This window comes from Cervus canadensis, chromosome X, assembly GCF_019320065.1.
Source record: "Cervus canadensis isolate Bull #8, Minnesota chromosome X, ASM1932006v1, whole genome shotgun sequence".
Taxonomy (NCBI): Eukaryota; Metazoa; Chordata; class Mammalia; order Artiodactyla; family Cervidae; genus Cervus; species Cervus canadensis.
In genome coordinates this window covers 123,277,825-123,297,212 of record NC_057419.1, presented here as the reverse complement: position 1 = coordinate 123,297,212, position 19,388 = coordinate 123,277,825, and the positions used below count along the sequence as shown (strand labels likewise).

General features: G+C 38.6%; 1 protein-coding gene across 1 annotated transcript; it reads left to right on the top strand.

Moving 5' to 3' along the window:
* Window positions 1-9,562: 9,562 nt before the first annotated feature.
* LOC122435268 (ubiquitin-conjugating enzyme E2 variant 1-like) lies at window positions 9,563-10,028 on the top strand (the record flags this gene model as incomplete). The annotated part of the gene is made up of 2 exons (XM_043459316.1): window positions 9,563-9,760; window positions 9,957-10,028. Coding segments are annotated over 2 exons (270 nt in total), but the record flags the coding sequence as incomplete, so codon positions are not given.
* Window positions 10,029-19,388: the final 9,360 nt, after the last annotated feature.

Sequence of the window (19,388 nt, the reverse complement as noted above, 5' to 3'; positions counted from 1 at the left end):
CATAAAGCCTGATGGAATTCTATCAGCACAGGCACAAGAGGAGGAATAAACAACAGGATAGGGTGTGGATACCTCATACTTGTTCCAACTGGCCTCATTAGCCAGGAGAATAAATTTCCTTGTGAATCCTAGAAGTAGGCTTCCAACCAGATGATACTTGAAACCAGGAAGGTAGAAACACCACAGTCTAGGATGAGTGGTTTATTCAAAACAGACCTCTTGAGCCAGCAAATGGTGGGTCTAAGGAATAGGATTCAATGCTTTGCAGGAAGAGACCACCAGAGACTGGCCACTGCCAGGCAGAGTATCAAAGCCTCAGGATAACACAGTTTGGATTAGAGCGGAGTCTCAGGACTGGTTGGAATTGAGGTGCCTCGAGACAAAGGCTCAGCTTTGCTGATTAGGGGAAATTATGATTCAGCAGGTATATTAAATGATCAAATGATATGCCTCTTTGAGCTCCAGTTTTCCTCATCTGTAAAAGGGAGATAATAAATTTTCCTGTTTTATTGGGGTAAGGAGACTTACCCCACCCAAGGGCAGAGACAAATAACTATCTCTCTACTGGAATACATGCAGTTATGCAGACAGTTATATAACAAGGAAGACAGTTATATAACAGGGGAGAAATTAAGAGCAATAAATTTTCAATGATAATCAAAAGGAATGGGTATCCCTAGTATAACCAATAAGCAGCATCACTGAGAATTGAAGTCAGGTCCATATCCATATGGGCTTCCCAGGTGGGGAAATGATAAAGAACCTGCCTGCCAATGCAAGTTAGATGTGAAAGACACAGGTTTGATCCCTGGGTCGGGAAGATCCCCTGGAGGAGGGCATGGATACCCACTCCAGTATTCTTGCCTGAAAATCCCATAGACAGAGGAGACTGGTGGGCTACAATCCATGGAGTTATAAAGAGTTGGACACGACTGATCCACTGAGCATGCATAAGCATGCCATATCCATGATTTAGATGTCCATAATTATGCATTCCTGTATATCGATGTCTACATAGCTACCATTTAGTGAGTGCTTACCATGAGTCAGACGCTGTGCTAAGTACTGTACCTGAATTTCTCATTTAATTTCACCAACACCTTATGAGTTAGGTATAGTCATCACTCTCATTTTACCAATGGGGAAACCATGGCTGGTGTAGAGCAAACAAAAGTAACAGGAAAATGGATCAAAGTAACACTATTAGATGAATTACTATTGAATAGCATTTGCAATGAACATGTATTTGTTCCCTGAAAATGAAATTGATTGTGACATAAATTATAAATTGAATCTCATACAAGATAGCACCATTAATACAATAGGAGAATGGCAAATATCAGGAAATTCAGCATAACCACTGGCCATTCAAAGGCAGCAAACTGCCAAGAACTGCCAAAGAATGGATATAAAGTTAGTAATGGGAGGGGCAGCTCTGCTGACCAGAAGGCCAGGTCAAAGGAACAATCCTGTTTTGAGCATCCTACTCCAAGAAGAATTCTCTCCCAACAAAGTTGGGGCAACACGAAAACACTGATAAAGGAAGAAGGTTTGAAATTATTGAGCCATATATCATGCTCTTTGCTAGCTTTACATATACTTTCCCAGTCAATCTACCCAAAAATGAAAGACATTAAGTGGAAAATAATTATTCCTGTTTTACTAAAAAGGACACTGAGATCAGAGCTAGCACAGGGCTAGTAAATGTCAGAGTCAAGCTGTAAACTTAGGGGACTTCCCTGGCTGTCCAGTAGTTAAGAATTCACCCTTCAATGCAGGGGACATGGGTTTGATCCCTGGTCCAGGAATTAAGGTCCCGCATGCAGTGAGGCAACTAAGCCTGAGTGCTGTAACGAAGACCCAGCACAGTCAAAGATTTTTTTAAATAAAATAAACTTAGAACTCAGGTCTGCACAACTTCCCTCCAAGAGTTGCCACAGGAATTGATACAGAAGTAAACAGAAAAAAAAGTAGTCAAGAAACTCTAACATTGAATCTGGAAATAGACATGGCAAAGCTGCCATACTAAAGTAGTATGAAGGAGGTATAGAATCTGAAGCTCATGCCCAAAATATAATTTAAGAGTAATAATGATAAGCATAGCTGACATTTACTGAACACTTTGTATGTGACAGGCATTGTTCAAAGCATTTTATATGTTTAATTCATTAAATCCTCACCACACTCTATGAGATAGATATTATTGTCTCCATTTTATAGTTGAGTAATTGGAGATAGAGAGGGTAAATGCTTTATCTAAGGTAGTAAATGGCTGAGCTAGAAGGCAATATTGGAATTCAAGATATGGTTCAAGGAAACTCTCAAAAAGACAATTCAAACTATACAATTGTAAATTATACTGATGTAGCAGAAAGAAATAGAAGTGAATACCTAAATAAACCAGAGAGCTGTCCAGGGTGATGGATAACATGAGGAAAGTAGGCTCCTTTAAGTCCTGTTTTGTTTCTGTCCTCTGTGTCAAAGAGAATTATTTTCAGGTTGAAAAGTGTAAAGAACAACCACTGCTAAGAAATAACTTACGACTAAGATGGCTGAAAAGATTATAAAATGCACACACACACAGGCAAAAACTCAGTGTTCTAGTGTTTCTAAATGGCTTTCAATCTCCTGGGATGTATGAATTAAATCCAAGAATGTATAAAATTGGTCAAGCTATATTCACTGTCTTTGAGGAATCACAGAGAAGAGATGAAATCATGGATGAGTGCTGGAGATGCATTCCTTTTGATTTTTCCTATTTATTTTTAAGATGAGAAGATAGATTCCAGAATTAAATATAGGCAAATTGCCTTCATTCTTGTCTTAAAATTCATTCTCTGTATACAGCAGCTAGACTCTTTGAGTAACGTAAATCAGACCATGAAACACTGCTGCTTCATACAATGCTCCCTGTACTTAGAACACAGTCTACACTCTACCATTGCTCTTACGATGTGGTCTCCCTCTTAAACTCCATTACTCATTATTGCTCCATTGTTCACTATATTTCAACCACTTTGATCTTCTGTCCTTGAACACACCAAGATTGTTCTTGCCCCAGGGCCTTTGCATTGCTATTATTCTTTTTTTTTTTTTTTTTTAAGATTTCTGATGTTTTATTGTATTTTTTACAATATTGCTTCTGTTTTTTATGTTTTGGTTTATGTCCACAATGTATGTGTGATCTTAGCTCCCTGACCAGGGATCAAACCCACACCCTCTGCATCAGAAGGAGAAGTCTTAATCACTGGACCACCAGGGAAGTTCCCTGCTGTTATCTTTGCCTAGAGGATTCTCCCCTTACACAAATCCTTGTCAACTAAACTAAATCCTTGCAAACTAAATCCTTGTCAACCAGATCTCAGCTAAAATACCATCCTCTAATAGATGCCTTCCCTAACTTATCTAGTAATACTTATCTGGTATTACTGTCCTGCCCTACTCTGCTGCTACTGCTAAGTCACTTCAGTCGTGTCCGACTCTGTGCGACCCCATAGATGGCAGTCCACCAGACTCCCCCGTCCCTGGGATTCTCCAGGCAAGAACACTGGAGCGGGTTGCCATTTCCTTCTCCATGCCCTACTCTAGTCACTTTCTATTCCATTTCCTGATTTTATTCTCCTCAGAGTATTCACCATTACCTGAAATGCTCTTACTTGTGTGTTTGCTTGTTGCCTGACCCCTCACTAATCTCCATGGGAGCCAAGATCTTGCCGGTCTTGCTCTCCGTTTTAGCCCCAGTGCTTAAAACAGTTTCTAACACAGAGCAGGAACTAAGCAACTACTTGTTGAATGAATAATTGACTACTTGAGTCATGGGAAAGATTCTAAAGCAGATTATTACAATAATTGTTCATGAACAACTAAAAATGTAAGTGATTATTAACTTATACTAATTTCATTTTATTCTCTGACATGGCCAATAACCTTGAAAATCAGAGATGTATGTTATGCAGAGTATACATATACAAAGGCATTTAACAAGCTTTTTTATTACACCCATGCATTGAATATGGATAAGCATTGGCTGGAAACTCTTCATATTATTTTTTTAAAACACTGAGTGACTTTTGTCAGAGTATTTTCATGCCATTCTAGAACACAAGTTCCTAATTTCTTTGGACCTTGAACAGCTTTAAGAATATGATGAAAGCTATAGATATTTGTTATAGAAAAAAATACATATATGCATGTGTGTGTGTGTGCATGTATGCTCAGTCATGTCCGATTCTTTGCAACCCCAGCCTGCCATGCCCCTCTGTCCATGGGATTTTCCAGGCAAGAATACTGGAGTGTGTTGACATTTCCTTCTCCAGGGGATCTTCCCGACCCAGGGATCAAACTCATGGTCTCTTGCACCTCCTGCATTGGCAAGTGGGTTCTTTACCAGCTGAGCCACCAGGGAAGCCCACATATATGCATACATTTTGCATAAAGTTTAGCAAGTTCCTATTGATTCATGGATCCCAGGTTAAGAAATGCTGTACTAGAATAGTTCTAACGGAAAACTTCCTGTTTTTTCTTTCATTGTTCTTTCTTTCTTTCTCTTTTCCTTTCTTTTTCTTTAGCTTAAAACAACAGAAATGTATTTCCTCACCATTCAGGAGCAGAGAAATCTGGAATCATGATATTGGTAGGTTTGTTTATTTCTGCAGATCTGGTTCTTAAATGTTCAACAATTTTATCAATTATTTAGATGAAGAAAGAAGGATGATCTGTCATGTTTGGAGACAGCAAAAGACAGTACATATATAAGGTACATTAGAAAGCACAAACAAAAATCTTAAAAGAATAAGAAGGACTAGTTGTGATGGATGGCATAAAATAGGAAATTTAGAGTTTTAATCAATTGCAAGATTGACATGGGATAGCATTGATGTGGACAGCAAAAGCAGCTAATCTGATCTTATGTTCCATTAATAGAACAAGATAGGTGATAGCAGAGACTCTTCTGCATGGGTTGCAACATATTGTGAGTATACATAACATTCTAGGTGCTACCCTTTAGGAATATATGGACTAGTATGTTCAAATGCATGGTAAAGAAACATGAAATCAGTTCTTATAGGCAACCACTAATTGAATGGAAATATTTAGCTGAGAGTAAAGAAGATTCTAGTGGGTGAGAGACTTTGTCTAATGTTAGTCAGTTCCAAACATTTGAGAGGTCTAGAGGTGAAAAAAGTGATATGACTTATTCCATATGACTATAAGTCATAAATCTGGGACCAAAGGTTATAAAATGATATTTAGTTTAATATCAGGAATCACCTTATAAGTAATAGAAGCAGTCCAAAGATGGAAGGTATCACCTTAAGCAATAGAGGGTATCCATCACATCACTGAATCTATTAAAGCAGAGGTTCCATAGTTAACCGGCAGCAATGCTACAGAAGGGACTCAAGTGTAAGACAGAAGGTTGGAAACTAGATAACTGTTCTACTTTCTTCTTACTCTAGGAACCAAGCAAGTTAGGTGATTGTGAAGAATGATGGCCCCAAAGTCATCTATGTGGACGCCACACCCAATTTGTTCAGGAGCACTGAGAATCTAATAATAACTCTAGTTCAGAACATTATGGAAACTCATTCTCTTCAAGCCTATTAAGCTCCTTATCTTTTTGAGATTTTTTTTTTTTTACCTAAACAAAGTATATTGGAAATGACCTCTTCTTTTAAATTTAGGATATCTTTATAGCACAAGTAGAAGAACTGAGTATGGTAACATAGGGGAAAAACATATGGCAAAACAATGTCTAGTTTTTCCCAAAAGGCAGGCTGTTGACAGTTTGATAGGTTTGGGGAGAGAGGGAATGCAAGAATGAATTCAATCCTACCACAGCTGCAATAGTTTTGTTAGGTAAAGTTCTGATTACAAATTGCAAAACTGCTTCATGTTTCATGTCTATGACAGGATTATTTAAATATGTCACCCAGCAACAGCAAGCAGATCCAATCAATTGTGGACATTGTAGCAGTCTGGTACATTTACTGCTATGCGGACAAAACTTTCCCAAAATTGTTTTCTAAATGTCATCCACTTAATAAACAAGGATGTGAAGCCACACAAGACACCCACCATTTCTGTAAACCCAGCAAATCTCCAGATAGAAAGAAGGAGAGCACGATTAGTCAGACTGCAAATGGAAGAAGGTAAGGAAGAAAAGGAGCGAGAATAAAAGATGAACATCCATTGATTATCTGCTACTTCTATGCTCAGTGATTTCACATAGACTATTAACTCTTCTCTACAAACATGAAGCAGAAATAACCATCCCCATTTTAAAAGCAAAGCAGCATACTTAAAGCAATTAAGTCATTTGCCCAAGGTCCACAGTTTAGAAATGATTGCAGGAGTATCTGACTCCAAAGACCATAATCTTTTCACTACAGCACACTGCCCACTACAATGTGTTGAGTTTAAGAATATTTTGCAGGTGTAATATTTAAGTAGACTTCACTGACTTTCATCTTCAGCAGACGAAGCCCTTACCCCTGCTTACTTCTCCAGATTTTCCTTTCACTACCCTACTGCTCAAACTGTGCCTTGTTACCTTGTGGGAACATGGAATGTGTTAGGCTATCTCAGCTTTTTTGTATTTGTAAATTCTGTCCTCTCAGATTTCTTCTTTCAACTGACTGACCAGCTCCTACTTTTCTTTCAAGAGTAACGCGAGCCTAACCTTTCCAGAAAGCCTTTCTTGTCCATCTCAGATAGATAATTGCTATTTTATAGTACCTTGAGGATATTTATATCACATTCTTTTTCATATTCCATTTATTGTTTTTACTTATCTTTCTCTCCACACTAGACTGCAACCTCTCCAAACCAAGATATTGGACTTGGTTTCACATTGTATCTCTAGCATCTGGAATAGTGTTTAGAATGTAGTAAACACATAAATACTGAAGGAATGAATGAATAGACAGCAACAATAATAACAACAAAATGAAAAAAAATGAGGTAGGCAGGTCCAATTTAGTAATAGGCAGACAGATTGCATGTGATCCCAAGTAAAAGATCTCAGATGAACAATTTCACAATACACTGGGGGAACATTTCCATTAAACCAGAAGTTACTATTTTCCCTTTGTTAAAAGAAGAGCCAATCCTCCTACTAGACTTGGATGTCTTCCAAGGTGTCCTTCTTTCTTAGTACCAAGGTTGGTTCACTTAATAAGGAGTGTTTTACTCCCTTTAGAGTCAGCATCCATTATCTTCTAGGCTCTGAGCAATTTAGAAGCAGAGATTCTGATAGTTACAACCTTGGTCTACCTCTCTAATGAGACAGATACATATGATTGCCTGTTTTCACTCCAACAATGAGCAGATACTAGTTTGTTTTCCCTAATGTATGAGCCCTCTGCTCCTTGGGAGCATTTGGATTGCCTTGTCTTGCTTCCAACTATTTCTCCTAGCTTCCTTTGCCTATCGATCAAGAGACATAAACAGAGAGGAACAAAGAAATAAGTCACATACATCATTTTTCAATTTTCTTGTGTGAAACCCTGTGACTGCCTCATTTCAATCAGAAGGAAATTAGTTCTATGCCCTTTGAAGTGAGCTGAGTCACTCATAATTTGAAAACAATGCAACTGTGGAGAGACAGAATAGTGCCTAAAAAGGAATGCATGTAAGATGACCTGGGTTCTTTCTAGTCCTAGCTGTACTACTAGCCAACTATGTGACCTTGGACAAGCCACTTAACCTCTCCAGGCTTTGGTTTCTTCATCTGTAAAATTAGAACATTGGGCTATATGATCTCTAAAGTCCCCTTTTGCTCTTAAATTATGTCTTGAACACACACACAAGCATGAATGTAAAGTGACTTCACCATAGTATACAACCCTATATTTTAAAAGAATTACTGACTCATTCTAAGTACAAACCCATAAGCCTATTACCACTGTTCCATCTCTCTGTTTTTCTAGTTGAATGCATGTTTTTTTTTTAATTGGAGTATAATTGTTTTACAATGTTGTGTTGGTTTCTGCTGTACAACGAAGTGAATCAGTGAATAAGTATACATATACCCCTCCGTCTTGGATCTCCCTCCTCACCACCATCTCACATCTATTTTATACATGGTAGTGTACTTATATGTTTAACCTAATTGGAAGATTAGGTTTGAATGCATGTTGATACATGTGATTCAAATTTAAGTATGATATTTTCAGCCTGCCAAAAGGAGATTATTGGAGCCTGCAGCCTTGCTACTCTGGTCTAAATGCCTCAGATTGGTTTCAGAAGACCCAAATTTCTTTGGTAGATGCTATTGTGTTGATTCTATGGGACAGGCCACAACCATCATTCACTTAACCCCATGCCCACTCCTAACTCACCTGACAGTTTTTGTCAATACTGGGTAACTATGATCATGGCATCTGGTCCCATCACCTCATGGGAAATAGATGGGGAGACAGTGGAAACAGTGTCAGACTTCATTTTTTGGGGCTACAAAATCACTGTGGATGGTGACTGCAGCCACGAAATTAGAAGATGCTTACTCCTTGGAAGGAAAGTTATGACCAACCTAGAGAGCATATTAAAAAGCAGAGACATTACTTTGCCAACAAATGTCCATCTCGTCAAGGCTATGGTTTTTCCAGTGGTCATGTATGGATGTGAGAGTTGGACTGTGAAGAAAGCTCAGTGCCGAAAAATTGATGCTTTTGAGCTGTGGTGTTGGAGAAGACTCTTGAGAGTCCCTTGGACTGCAAGAAGATCCAACCAGTCCATCCTAAAGGAGATCAGTCCTGGGTGTTCATTGGAAGGACTGATGCTGAAGCTGAAACTCCAGTACTTTGGCCACCTCATGCAAAGAGTTGACTCGTTGGAAAAGACCTTGATGCTGGGAGGGATTGGGGGCAGGAGGAGAAGGGGGCGACAGAGGATGAGATGGCTGGATGGCATCACCGACTCGATGGGCATGAGTTTGAGTAAACTCCGGGATTTGGTGATGGACAGGGAGGCCTGGCGTGCTGCGATTCATGGGGTCGCAAAGAGTCAGACACGACTGAACGACTGAACTGAACTGAACTGAACTGATGTGTCATAGAGAGAGGGTGAGGGACTGGAACTAAGTGTTTTCACAAGATGTAAAATTCAGTCTGAAACAACTAATGGGTTAAATGTTGAAGGAGGCAATGAGTTATAAGTGAGAAATTTATAGCTATCCATAAAGAGCAGTGGGCCAGAAACTGAGTAGATACAGAAATAAAAACCTGGGGAGCATATATACCAATGCTTATGGGAAAAAAAAAAAAAAGAGCCAAAGTCTAAGCAGGTAACAAGAATTTGATGTGGTCAAATTCCAAGTGACAGCATGGCTGGTAAAGCTCTGGGCCAGCAATTCAGGCCAAGAGATCCACCATAATAAAAAGTATAGGACAAGGTGGACAGGAAACAGACATGAGTCTCTGACCACCAAAGAGATCAGGCAGATCTGATCCAAGCAGATACTTGCTGCTAGGAAAAGAATCATTCCAAAGCACAATCTAGGTGCTGGCCTTTGAGTGACAGCGATGCAAGATGCCACCACAGACCCTGATGATTAATATATACCGTTAAAATAGATTGTGAACCTAAATACCAAGAAGCACACACTTTTGTAAGATTTGTAGTAAAAACTAATATGAATGGAGTTAATAGTTTTGATGGAGTGGTGGACTCAAGAGCCCTATCAGTGCTAGCAAAATGGCAGAATTCATATAGCATAAAAGTTTTCCTGCAAGAGCTTCAGCACCTAATGATGTCTAAAGTGTTAGTCACTCAGTCTTGTCCAACTTTGCAACCCCATGGACTATAGCCCACTAGGCTCCTCTGTCCATGGGATTCACCAGGCAAGAATACTGGGATGAGTTGCCATTCCCTTCTCCAGGGGATCTTCCTTACCCAGGGATCGAACCCAGGTCTCCTGCATTTCCAGCAGATTCTTTACCATCTGAGCCACCAAGGAAGCCTCAATGATGTCTAAAGAAAATATGAAACTCCCTCAGTTACCTGAAGGAAAGTGTGATAGCAATTAACCAAAAAGAAAAACCATAGGCCCTCCTGAACTCCCTCCATTCGATTTAAGCAGTCTTCATTTTCCACAGTAGCAAATTTTCTAGATATGTCTTGTAGACCTCGAAGTACTAAAAGGAAGCTCCCATTCAAAGTTTATCTTAAGATAATGTAAATGATACTATTTTTTTTTGTCCATTTTAAATATATAAGTTGTGTTATAACAACAACAAAACCGCACATTCAAGCAAGTAGATGTGTGAGGCCATCTGACTAATCTGGGGAGTTAAATTTAACTGGCAGTTAAAGATAAAGACTGACTAGCCACCCATCTCAAGAAGGTTGTGTCACGCTGGTTTCAGAAGCCAGTCTCACAATACAGTGAGCCTCAGAAAGAAAGGATAATATGACCACATTCTCTTCTAACTTTCAAGGGGTGATCCCATCAACAAGTGGAAAAGTAGGTACATTAGTCTCAAAGGCCAGATTCCCCTCAAAGTTTTCATAAATTTGTCGGAATAATTGACCCTGGTCATAACTTGGGTGAAAGAATTTTGTTAAACATCAAAGAGGGGAATTTCTCTGGTGGTCCGGTGGCAAAGGTTCAATCCCTGGTTATGTAACTAAGATCCCACATGCTGCAGGGCAACTAGAGAGCTTGTGTGCTGCAACAAAGACCCAACATAGTCAAAATAAAAGCAAAATTAAAAATAAAATTAAAAAAATAAAAATAACCATCAATGAGGAGCTAGCTAGGCAAGATAGGTCACAGCCTAAGAGACAGCAGCAACTCCCAGACCAGGAATGGCAATCAATCAGCAAGGTTGCACCCACTTCTTACTCTCAGGTTTATGGTATATATTGCTACCTAATCTCAGCACTCCTTTTAGATAAGCCTAAGAATCCTACTCAACACAAAGTCCTCGATAGCCACTATTAATTGATTGATCAATGTTTGACACATAAGATTAAATATATTTTCCATTTACATCACAATGAATTGTTAGAGCAACTATAGTCCCAGACTTCATGAAACCTCAGAGAACTTATTCTGTGTTGACTTTACAATTCCAGTTCTCAATGTCACTGTACAGTCCACCAATGCTACCCAGGGTCCTGGGATTAAGGACAAAATAATTTTATGCCTTGTAAGCCTGCTACATAAATTCATAGTGATTGACAGAGTCTACCCAACCATGCCTCTGCCTTGTATTTTGTGGTTAACCCCTCATGACCCGTAACAATGACCTTAATGTAATGTAACACAGAGCCAGCACCACTGCCCTGTTGACCCAGGCAGAGTGGATAGAGTCTTCAGTTTTTAATTTTGCAGGGCCAGTTCACATGCCATTCATGATATTTGCCATTTTTCTAAAATGATCCAATTTCCTGGGGAAATCATTCTTGGAAAAGTTACCACCTTCTTAGTAATTCTTCAGGTAAAACAGTTTCAGAGGTTAGTTTCCAATTGAATGTGTACATTCATTTCCAATTGAATGTATAAATCAGGAGGTTTGCCTTACTTTAAAACATTTTCTCCTATCAAATAAAACTCTTCCTTTGGAGAAGATTTGCTTGATTTATAAGCAATGTAAATGGACTGGAATATACCTCCATTCTCATTTGAAGACTCTTGAACAAAGGGAAACAGCTTGTTAAATAGGGCAGTGATAGGGCCATTTTACATGATTAACCTGAAGCAAATCCATTAGTGATAAAGTAGTCTTATATTTTCTAATAAGTTTAAGGCATAAGAAGAACCTATTTTTTCCCACCTTTAATTTTGATGAACCTTGATAATGTTTTCCAGTTTAAACTAAAAGCAGACAGGTCCTCAGAAAGACGTCATATCATTTCTTTAAGGAAAAAAGGTTATGAATTTTAGTATTCAAAAGCAAATTTTAAAAGGCAATAATTTTACTAAGAACTATTTGCATCTATAAATGTAAACAATTTTACTTTAGGGAAAAGAAATTTCTGTTTCAAAGACTCAGAGCTAGTGTTTCATTTTGTTATTTTGCTTTTAAACAAAGTCCTGAGAGAGAGAGAGTGAGAGTTAGTTGCTCAGTTGTGTCCGACTCTTTGTGACCCCATGGACTATACCTCGCAGGGCTCCTCTGTCCATGGAATTCCCCAGGCAAGAATACTGGAATAGGTAGCCATTTCTTTCTCCAGGGGATCTTCCTGACCCAGGGATAGAATCTAGGTCTCCTGCATTGTAGGTGGATTCTTTACTGTCTGAGCCACCAGGGAAGACCAAACAAAGTCTTGCTAATTCTCAAACAGATCCTGAGTGCTAGAAGATTCTCTTCAAAAGTCAATGGCCCTTTTACAATAATGTGTTAGTTTTAGGCAAATCAACTATACTCCAATAAATTTTTTTTAAAAAAGCTAATGGGCCTTACAGATTTAACTCTGTACTAGATTGAGTTATGATTAAAATATTTTCTAGAAAGCATGTCAAAAATTAACTAAAGCCTATTCAATTATAAAAGAATTTAAATGCTGTTTTAAATTTCTAGAGTGACTGTAACAGCAATTTAAAAAATCATATAATCTAAAAATCAAGAACTTACATAATTTTTTATTAAGACTTTATGGGGGAGTTTTCTTCTGGGTTCTCTATTCTGTTCTGTCAGTCTATGTGTCTATTTTTATGCCACTGTTATACTGTTTTTATTGCTACAGTTCTGAGTATAGTTTGAAACCAGGGAGTATGATGCCTCTAGTTTTGCTCTTCTTTTTCAGGATTGCTTTGGCTATTCTGGGGCTTCCCTGATAGCTTAGTTGGTAAAGAATCCATCTGTAATGCGGGAGACCTGGGTTTGATCCCTGGGTTGGGAAGATCTCTTGCAGAAGAGGAAGACTACCCACTCCAGTACTCTGGCCTGGATCACAAAGAGTTGGGCACAACTGAGTGACTTTCACTTACTTTGGCTACTCTGAGTTTTTTTGTGGTTCTGTATATATTTTAGAATTGCTTTTTCGTTCTGTGAAAAATGCCATTGGAATTTTGATAGAAATTGCATTGAATCTATAGATGCAGTGAACTAATATTTGACAAGGGACATAAGAATACTCAATGTGAAAAGGATAATATCTTCAATATCAGTGTTAAGAGAACTGGGTAATCACATGTAAGATAATTAAACCAGACCTGTATCCTACACCTCTCACAAAAATTAACTCAAAGCAGATTAAAAATTTAAATATATAACATGAAGCCATAAAACTCCTAGAAAAAACCTTAAAGAAAAAGCACCTTGACAACTGGCTTTGGTGATGATTCTTTTTTGATATAAAACCAAAAGCACAAGCAACAAAAGCAAAACAAGTAAATGAGAAAAATATCAAAAAATCTTCTGCAGAGCAAAAACAGTCAACAAAATGAAAAAGTAACCTAGAGAGTAGGAGAAAATATTTGCAAACCATATATATATGAAAAGGAGTTAATGTACAAAATATTTATAAAACTCATACAGTTGATAATTTAAAAATCCAATTAAAGATGGGCAGAGAAACAGAATAGACATTTCTCCAAAGAAGACCTACAAATGCCTAAGGCATACATGATAACATGTTCAATGCCACTAATCACCAGGAAAATGCAAATCAAATGAGCTATCACCTCATATTCATTAAAATGGCTATCAACAAGAAGACTAAAGATAACATGTGTTGGTAAGGATGTGGAGAAAATGGCAAATAGATGGGGAAACAGTGGAAACAGTGGCAGACTTTATTTTTGGGGGCTCCAAAATCACTGCAGATGGTGATTGCAACCATGAAATTAAAAGATGCTTGCTCCTTGGGAGAAGAGTTATGACCAACCTAGATAGCATATTAAAAAGCAGAGACATTACTTTGCCAACAAAGGTCCATCTCGTCAAGGCTATGATTATTCCAGTAGTCATGTATGGATGTGAGAGTTGGACTATAAAGAAAGCTGAGCACTGAAAAATTGATGCTTTTGAGCTGTGGTGTTGGAGAAGACTCTTGAGAGTCCCTTGGACAGTAAGGCGATCCAACCAGTCCATCCTAAAAGAAATCAGTCCTGACTGTTCATTAGAAGGACTGATGCTGAAGCTGAAACTCCAATACTTTGGCCACCTGATGCAAATAACTGACTCTTTTGAAAAGACCCTGATGCTGGGAGAGATTGAAGGTGGGAGGAAAAGAGGACGACAGAGGATGAGATGGTTAGATGGCATCACTGACTCAATGGACATGAGTTTAAATAAACTCTGGGAGTTGGTGATGGACAGGGAGGCCTGGCGTGCTGCAGTCTGTGGGGTCACAAAGAGTCGGACACAACTGAGCAACTGAACTGAACTGATACATTTTTGGTGTAAATGAAATTTGGTGCAGTCACTATGGAAAACAGTATGGAAGTTCCTCAAACAATTAAAAAATAGAACTGCCAACAGTTCCACTTCTGGTTATATATACAAAGAAAATGAAAACAGAAATATCAAGAGATATCCACATATCTATGTTTGAAGTGAAGTGAAGTGAAAGTCTCTCAGTCATGTCCGACTCTGCGATCCCATGTACTGTACAGTCCATGGAATTCTCCAGGCCAGAATACTGGAGTGGGTAGCCTTTTCCTTCTCCAGGGGATCTTCCAACCCAGGGATCGAACCCAGGTCTCCCACACTGCAGGTGGATTCTTTACCAACTGAGCCGCAAAGGAAGCCCATATCTATGTTTACTGCAGTGTTATTCACAATATCCAAGATAAGGAAACAACTTAAGTGCCTATCCGTGGATGAATAGATAAAAAAGATGTGATTTATATATACACAATTAAATATTATTCAACCATGAGAAAGAAGGAAATCTCTCCATCTGTGATAGCATGATAGAACTTGAGGGCATTATGCTATGTGACATAGCTGAGAAAGAAAAAGAGAAATACTGTGTGATCTCACTTGTATGTAGTAGAGTCTAAAAAAGTCAGGCTCATAGAAACAGAGGGTAGAATGGAGGTTACTAGGGCCTGAAGGTGGGGGAATTAAGGAGATGTTGGTCAAATGGTACAGACTTGCAGTTAGATGAGGAATAAGTTTTGGAGATCTAATGCGGAACATTGAAGTTATGGTTAGAAATATTGTATTATAAACCTTAAAGTTGTTAAATGACTAGATACTAAATGCTCTAACCACAAAATGAAGTAATAGTTATGTGACATAATGGAGGTATTGGCCAACAATGGCAACCCACTCCTGTACTCTTGGCTGGAAAATCCCACGGACGGAGGAGCGTGGTAGGCTACAGTTCATGGGGTCGCAAAGAGTAGGACACGACTGAGCGACTTCACTCACTCACTCACTCAAGGTGGTAATTATACTGCAATATATAAATGTGTCATATCAACATACTATACACCTTAAACTTACACAATGTTATATATGCTAATTATATCTCAATTTAAAAAATACTTCTTTGTTTTAAAGCAATTTTAGGTTCACAGCAAAACTGGGGGGGAGGGCACGAAGACGTTATATACTCCCTGACCTCACAACTGCATAGCCTCCCCAAACATCAACACCCTGTCACCAGAGTGCTGCATTTATTACAACTGATGAACCTACATCAATACATCCTTATCACTCAAAGTAAGTTACATTTGGGCTCACTCTTGGTGTTTTATAATTTGTGGACTTGGACAAATGTATCTGTCTACTTGGACATGTATCTATCATTATGGAATCATACCTAGTATATTCACTGACCTAAAATTCACCTGGGCTCCACCTCTTTGTCCCTCCTCCCCATCTCCCAGTCCCTGGAAACTACTAATCTTTTAACTATCTCCATAGTTTTGCCTTTTCCAGAATGTCACATAGTTAGAATTGTATAGTATGTAGACTTTTCAGATTGGCTTCTTTCACTTAGTAATGTGCATTTAAAGTTCCTCCATGTCTTTTCATGGCTTCACTGCTCATTCTTTTTTAGTGCTGAATAATACTGTCAGTGTCTGGGTGTACCCCAGTTTATTTGCCCATTCTCCTACTGAAGGCCATCTTGGTTGCTTTTCCTTGTCCTTGTCTCCTTGTGTTAGTCACTCAGTCACATCTGACTCTTTGCAACCCTGGGGACTATAGCCCACCAGGCTCCTCTGTTCATGGGATTCTCCAGGCAAGAATACTGGAGTGGGTTGCCATGCCCTCCTCCCGGGGATCTTCCAACCCAGGGATCAAAGTCAGATCTCTTGAATTGCAGGCAGATTCTTTACTTTCTGAGCCACTAGGCTCAGAAGATTTTTAAGTTCACCAATTATGAATAAGGCTGACATAAACATCCATGTGCAGGTTTGCTTATTTTTTTGTGGACTAAAATTTTCAGAACTTATGTAGTTTTAAATTGAAAATAGTTGAAAGACTAGAGTATTTAACAAATACATTGCTATTTTATGCTTATTGCAATAATTAAATTTAAAACTATCACAATTTAGACTTTTCAAAGTTAAATGCTATTAAGCCTTCTATTCTAGAAAAAATATAAAGCTAAGATTTTCCAGATTTAGATGTTTAGTAACCTCAGCTATTTAAAGCAAACAAGAATCCCAAAATAAGAGAAACTATGAGATAGCTAAGAAGTAAAAAGTGCATAGTTTATAGGTCTTGTCAATAATGTTTTCACTGGCCAGAGAAAAGGGGTAAAATTTTACACAACACCCCCCAGCCTTGCCCAGGGAAAAGGAATAGTTGATTGATTAGCCTAGATAGCAAAATCCAGTCCCACTGCAGCAAAACAGAGAATAGGAAGGGAGGAGAGAGATCAGTGAAAAACAATGGGAAGAATATCAAAGAGGAAAGAAGATCCATGTTATAAAACACAAGAACAGCAACAGAATTCTGACATCTGTGAGCAGAGACAGCAGATCACAAGGAAGGAGACAAGAAGTATGTACAAGTGACCTGGGGGCTTAAGGCCAAAAGGGGAAAGTAAGCCCTCAATAACAACTGAGAGAATTGGTGAGTCGGGGAGTGAGAAAGAGAGAGAGAGAAGGAGGGAGGGAGGCGGGAAGAGAAGGAGGAAGAGCAGAGAAAGAGGGAAGGAGGGAGGGAGAAAGAAGAGAAGAGGAAAGAAGGGAGGGAAGGAGAGAGAAAGGAAGGAAAGAGGGAGGGAGGGAGGGAGAAAGGGAAGAAGAAAGAAGAAAAGAAAGAAGCGACTATAGGTTCACACTGTACTCCAAACCTTAATAGTTTCTAAAGGTTTAGCTTCCAAAGTAAAAGAATTGACATATAAAAACCCGGAATTAATCAGATTCAAGAAAACTCTTTACAAAAGCAGTGAAACTTACAGTATATTTTAGTAAGATTTCCACTATAAACAATCTTTTTTTAAAATATGCTTGAGGGATAGATAAAAAATCACAAACTCAAGACACTTAATACCCAGATCGCGGAAGACAACTGAATAATTAGCCTACACAGAAAACCCTCAAATTGTCAAATGTTCTTTGAAGTAATGCTAATGGGTAAATATGGATGGCACTTTGTGGAGTTGTTGACTGACATTAGCAATGGTACACTACAGTGTTTAAGCTTGAGGGTTCCGAAGCCAGACAATCTGCGTCAAACCGTGGCTCTGCCACTTACTCAGCTCTTCTTTGGTTACCTCCTACTAAGTTATGGCTTAAGTAAATTTTTTAATTGCTCAGTGCCTCAGTTTCTTCATCTGTAAAATGTAGATAAATATTACCTACTTCACAGAGTGGCTGAAAGAATTAAATGAGATGAGACAGAAAAAGGATTGGCACAGTGCCTGGCATATAGCAAATATTCAATAAATGTTAGCAATTTTTATCATAACACATCATTTGGGCAAGTCAAATAACCTGCCCACCTTTAGTTTTTCCTCCTACCCACTGCCATTGTACCAATTTTCTTAAAACTAACCTGCTAAAAAGTTTGATGACACCCTGTTGTATATAACAAATAAAAGCTACATTTCTTGTCTTGAAATACAAGACAATTAAGGTTCTCCTACAACTTGGTAACTTTTTCCAGTAACTAATGCTAATTATATATTGGGCCACCCAAGACAGATGGGTCATGGTGGAGACTTCTGACAAAATGTGGTCCCCTGGAGAAAGGAATGGCAAACCACTTCAGCATTCTTGCCTTAAGAACCCCATGAACAGCATGAAAATACAAAAAGATATGACACTGAAAGATGATCTCCCCAGGTCAGTAGATGCCCAATATGTTACTGGAGAAGAGTGGAGAAATAGCTCCAGGAGGAATGAAGATGCTGAGCCAAAGTGAAAACAACACCCAGCTGTGGATGTGACTGGTGATTGAAGTAAAGTTCGATGCTGTAAAGAACAACATTGCATAGGTAAAGTTTGATGCTGTAAAGAACAATATTGCATAGGAACCTGGAACGTTAGGTCCATGAATCAAGGTAAATTGGAAGTGGTCAAATAGGAGATGACAAGAGTGAACATCAACATTTAAGGAATCGATGAACTAAAATGCTTGGGAATGGGCGAATTTAATTCAAATGACTATTATATCTACTACTATGGGCAAGAATCCCTTAGAAGAAATGGAATAGCCCTCATAGTCAACAAAAGAGTCAAAATGCAGTACTCAGGTGCAACCTCAAAAATGAAAGAATGATCTCTGTTCATTTCCAAGGCAAACCATTCAATATCACAGTAATCCAAATCTATGCCTCAACTACTAATGCTGAAGAAGCTGAAGTTGAATGGTTCTATGAAGACCGACATGACCTACTAAAACTAACACCAAAAAAAACTGTTCTTTTCATCATAGGGGACTGGAATGCAAAAGTAGGAAGTCAAGAGATACCTGGAGTAACAGGCAAGTTTGGAGTACAAAATGAAGCAGGGCAAAGGCTAAGAGTTTTGCCAAGAGAATGCACTGGTCATGGCAAACACCCTCTTATGGGTCACAAAGAGTCGAACACGACTGAGCGACTGAACAACAGCAACAAATTGTGTATTAGTATTATCATCCCCATTTCATAGAGTAGGAAACTGAGGCTTATTCTGTTAAGAGAAAATATTGTCCTGTGAAACTGTCTTACAACTTTACTCTGGCTCAGCAACCTATCACAAACCTTGAAGTTAAATGTGGACAGTAACTTTATTTTTGTCCCCAAATACTACCGTTTCCTTTCAGTCTGCAGTAACTTCAAATCGTGAAGATGAAGATGGGAAATAAGTCTAATGATCCAAGTAATTCTTTTTTTTTAATTAATTATTTTAATTGGAGAATAATTACTTTACATATTTTGATGGTTTTTGCCATACATCAACATGAAAGTGCCACAGGCATACATGTGCCCCCCGATCCTGAACCCCCCCCTTCCCCCTCCCTCCCCACCATCTATCCCTCTAGGTTGTC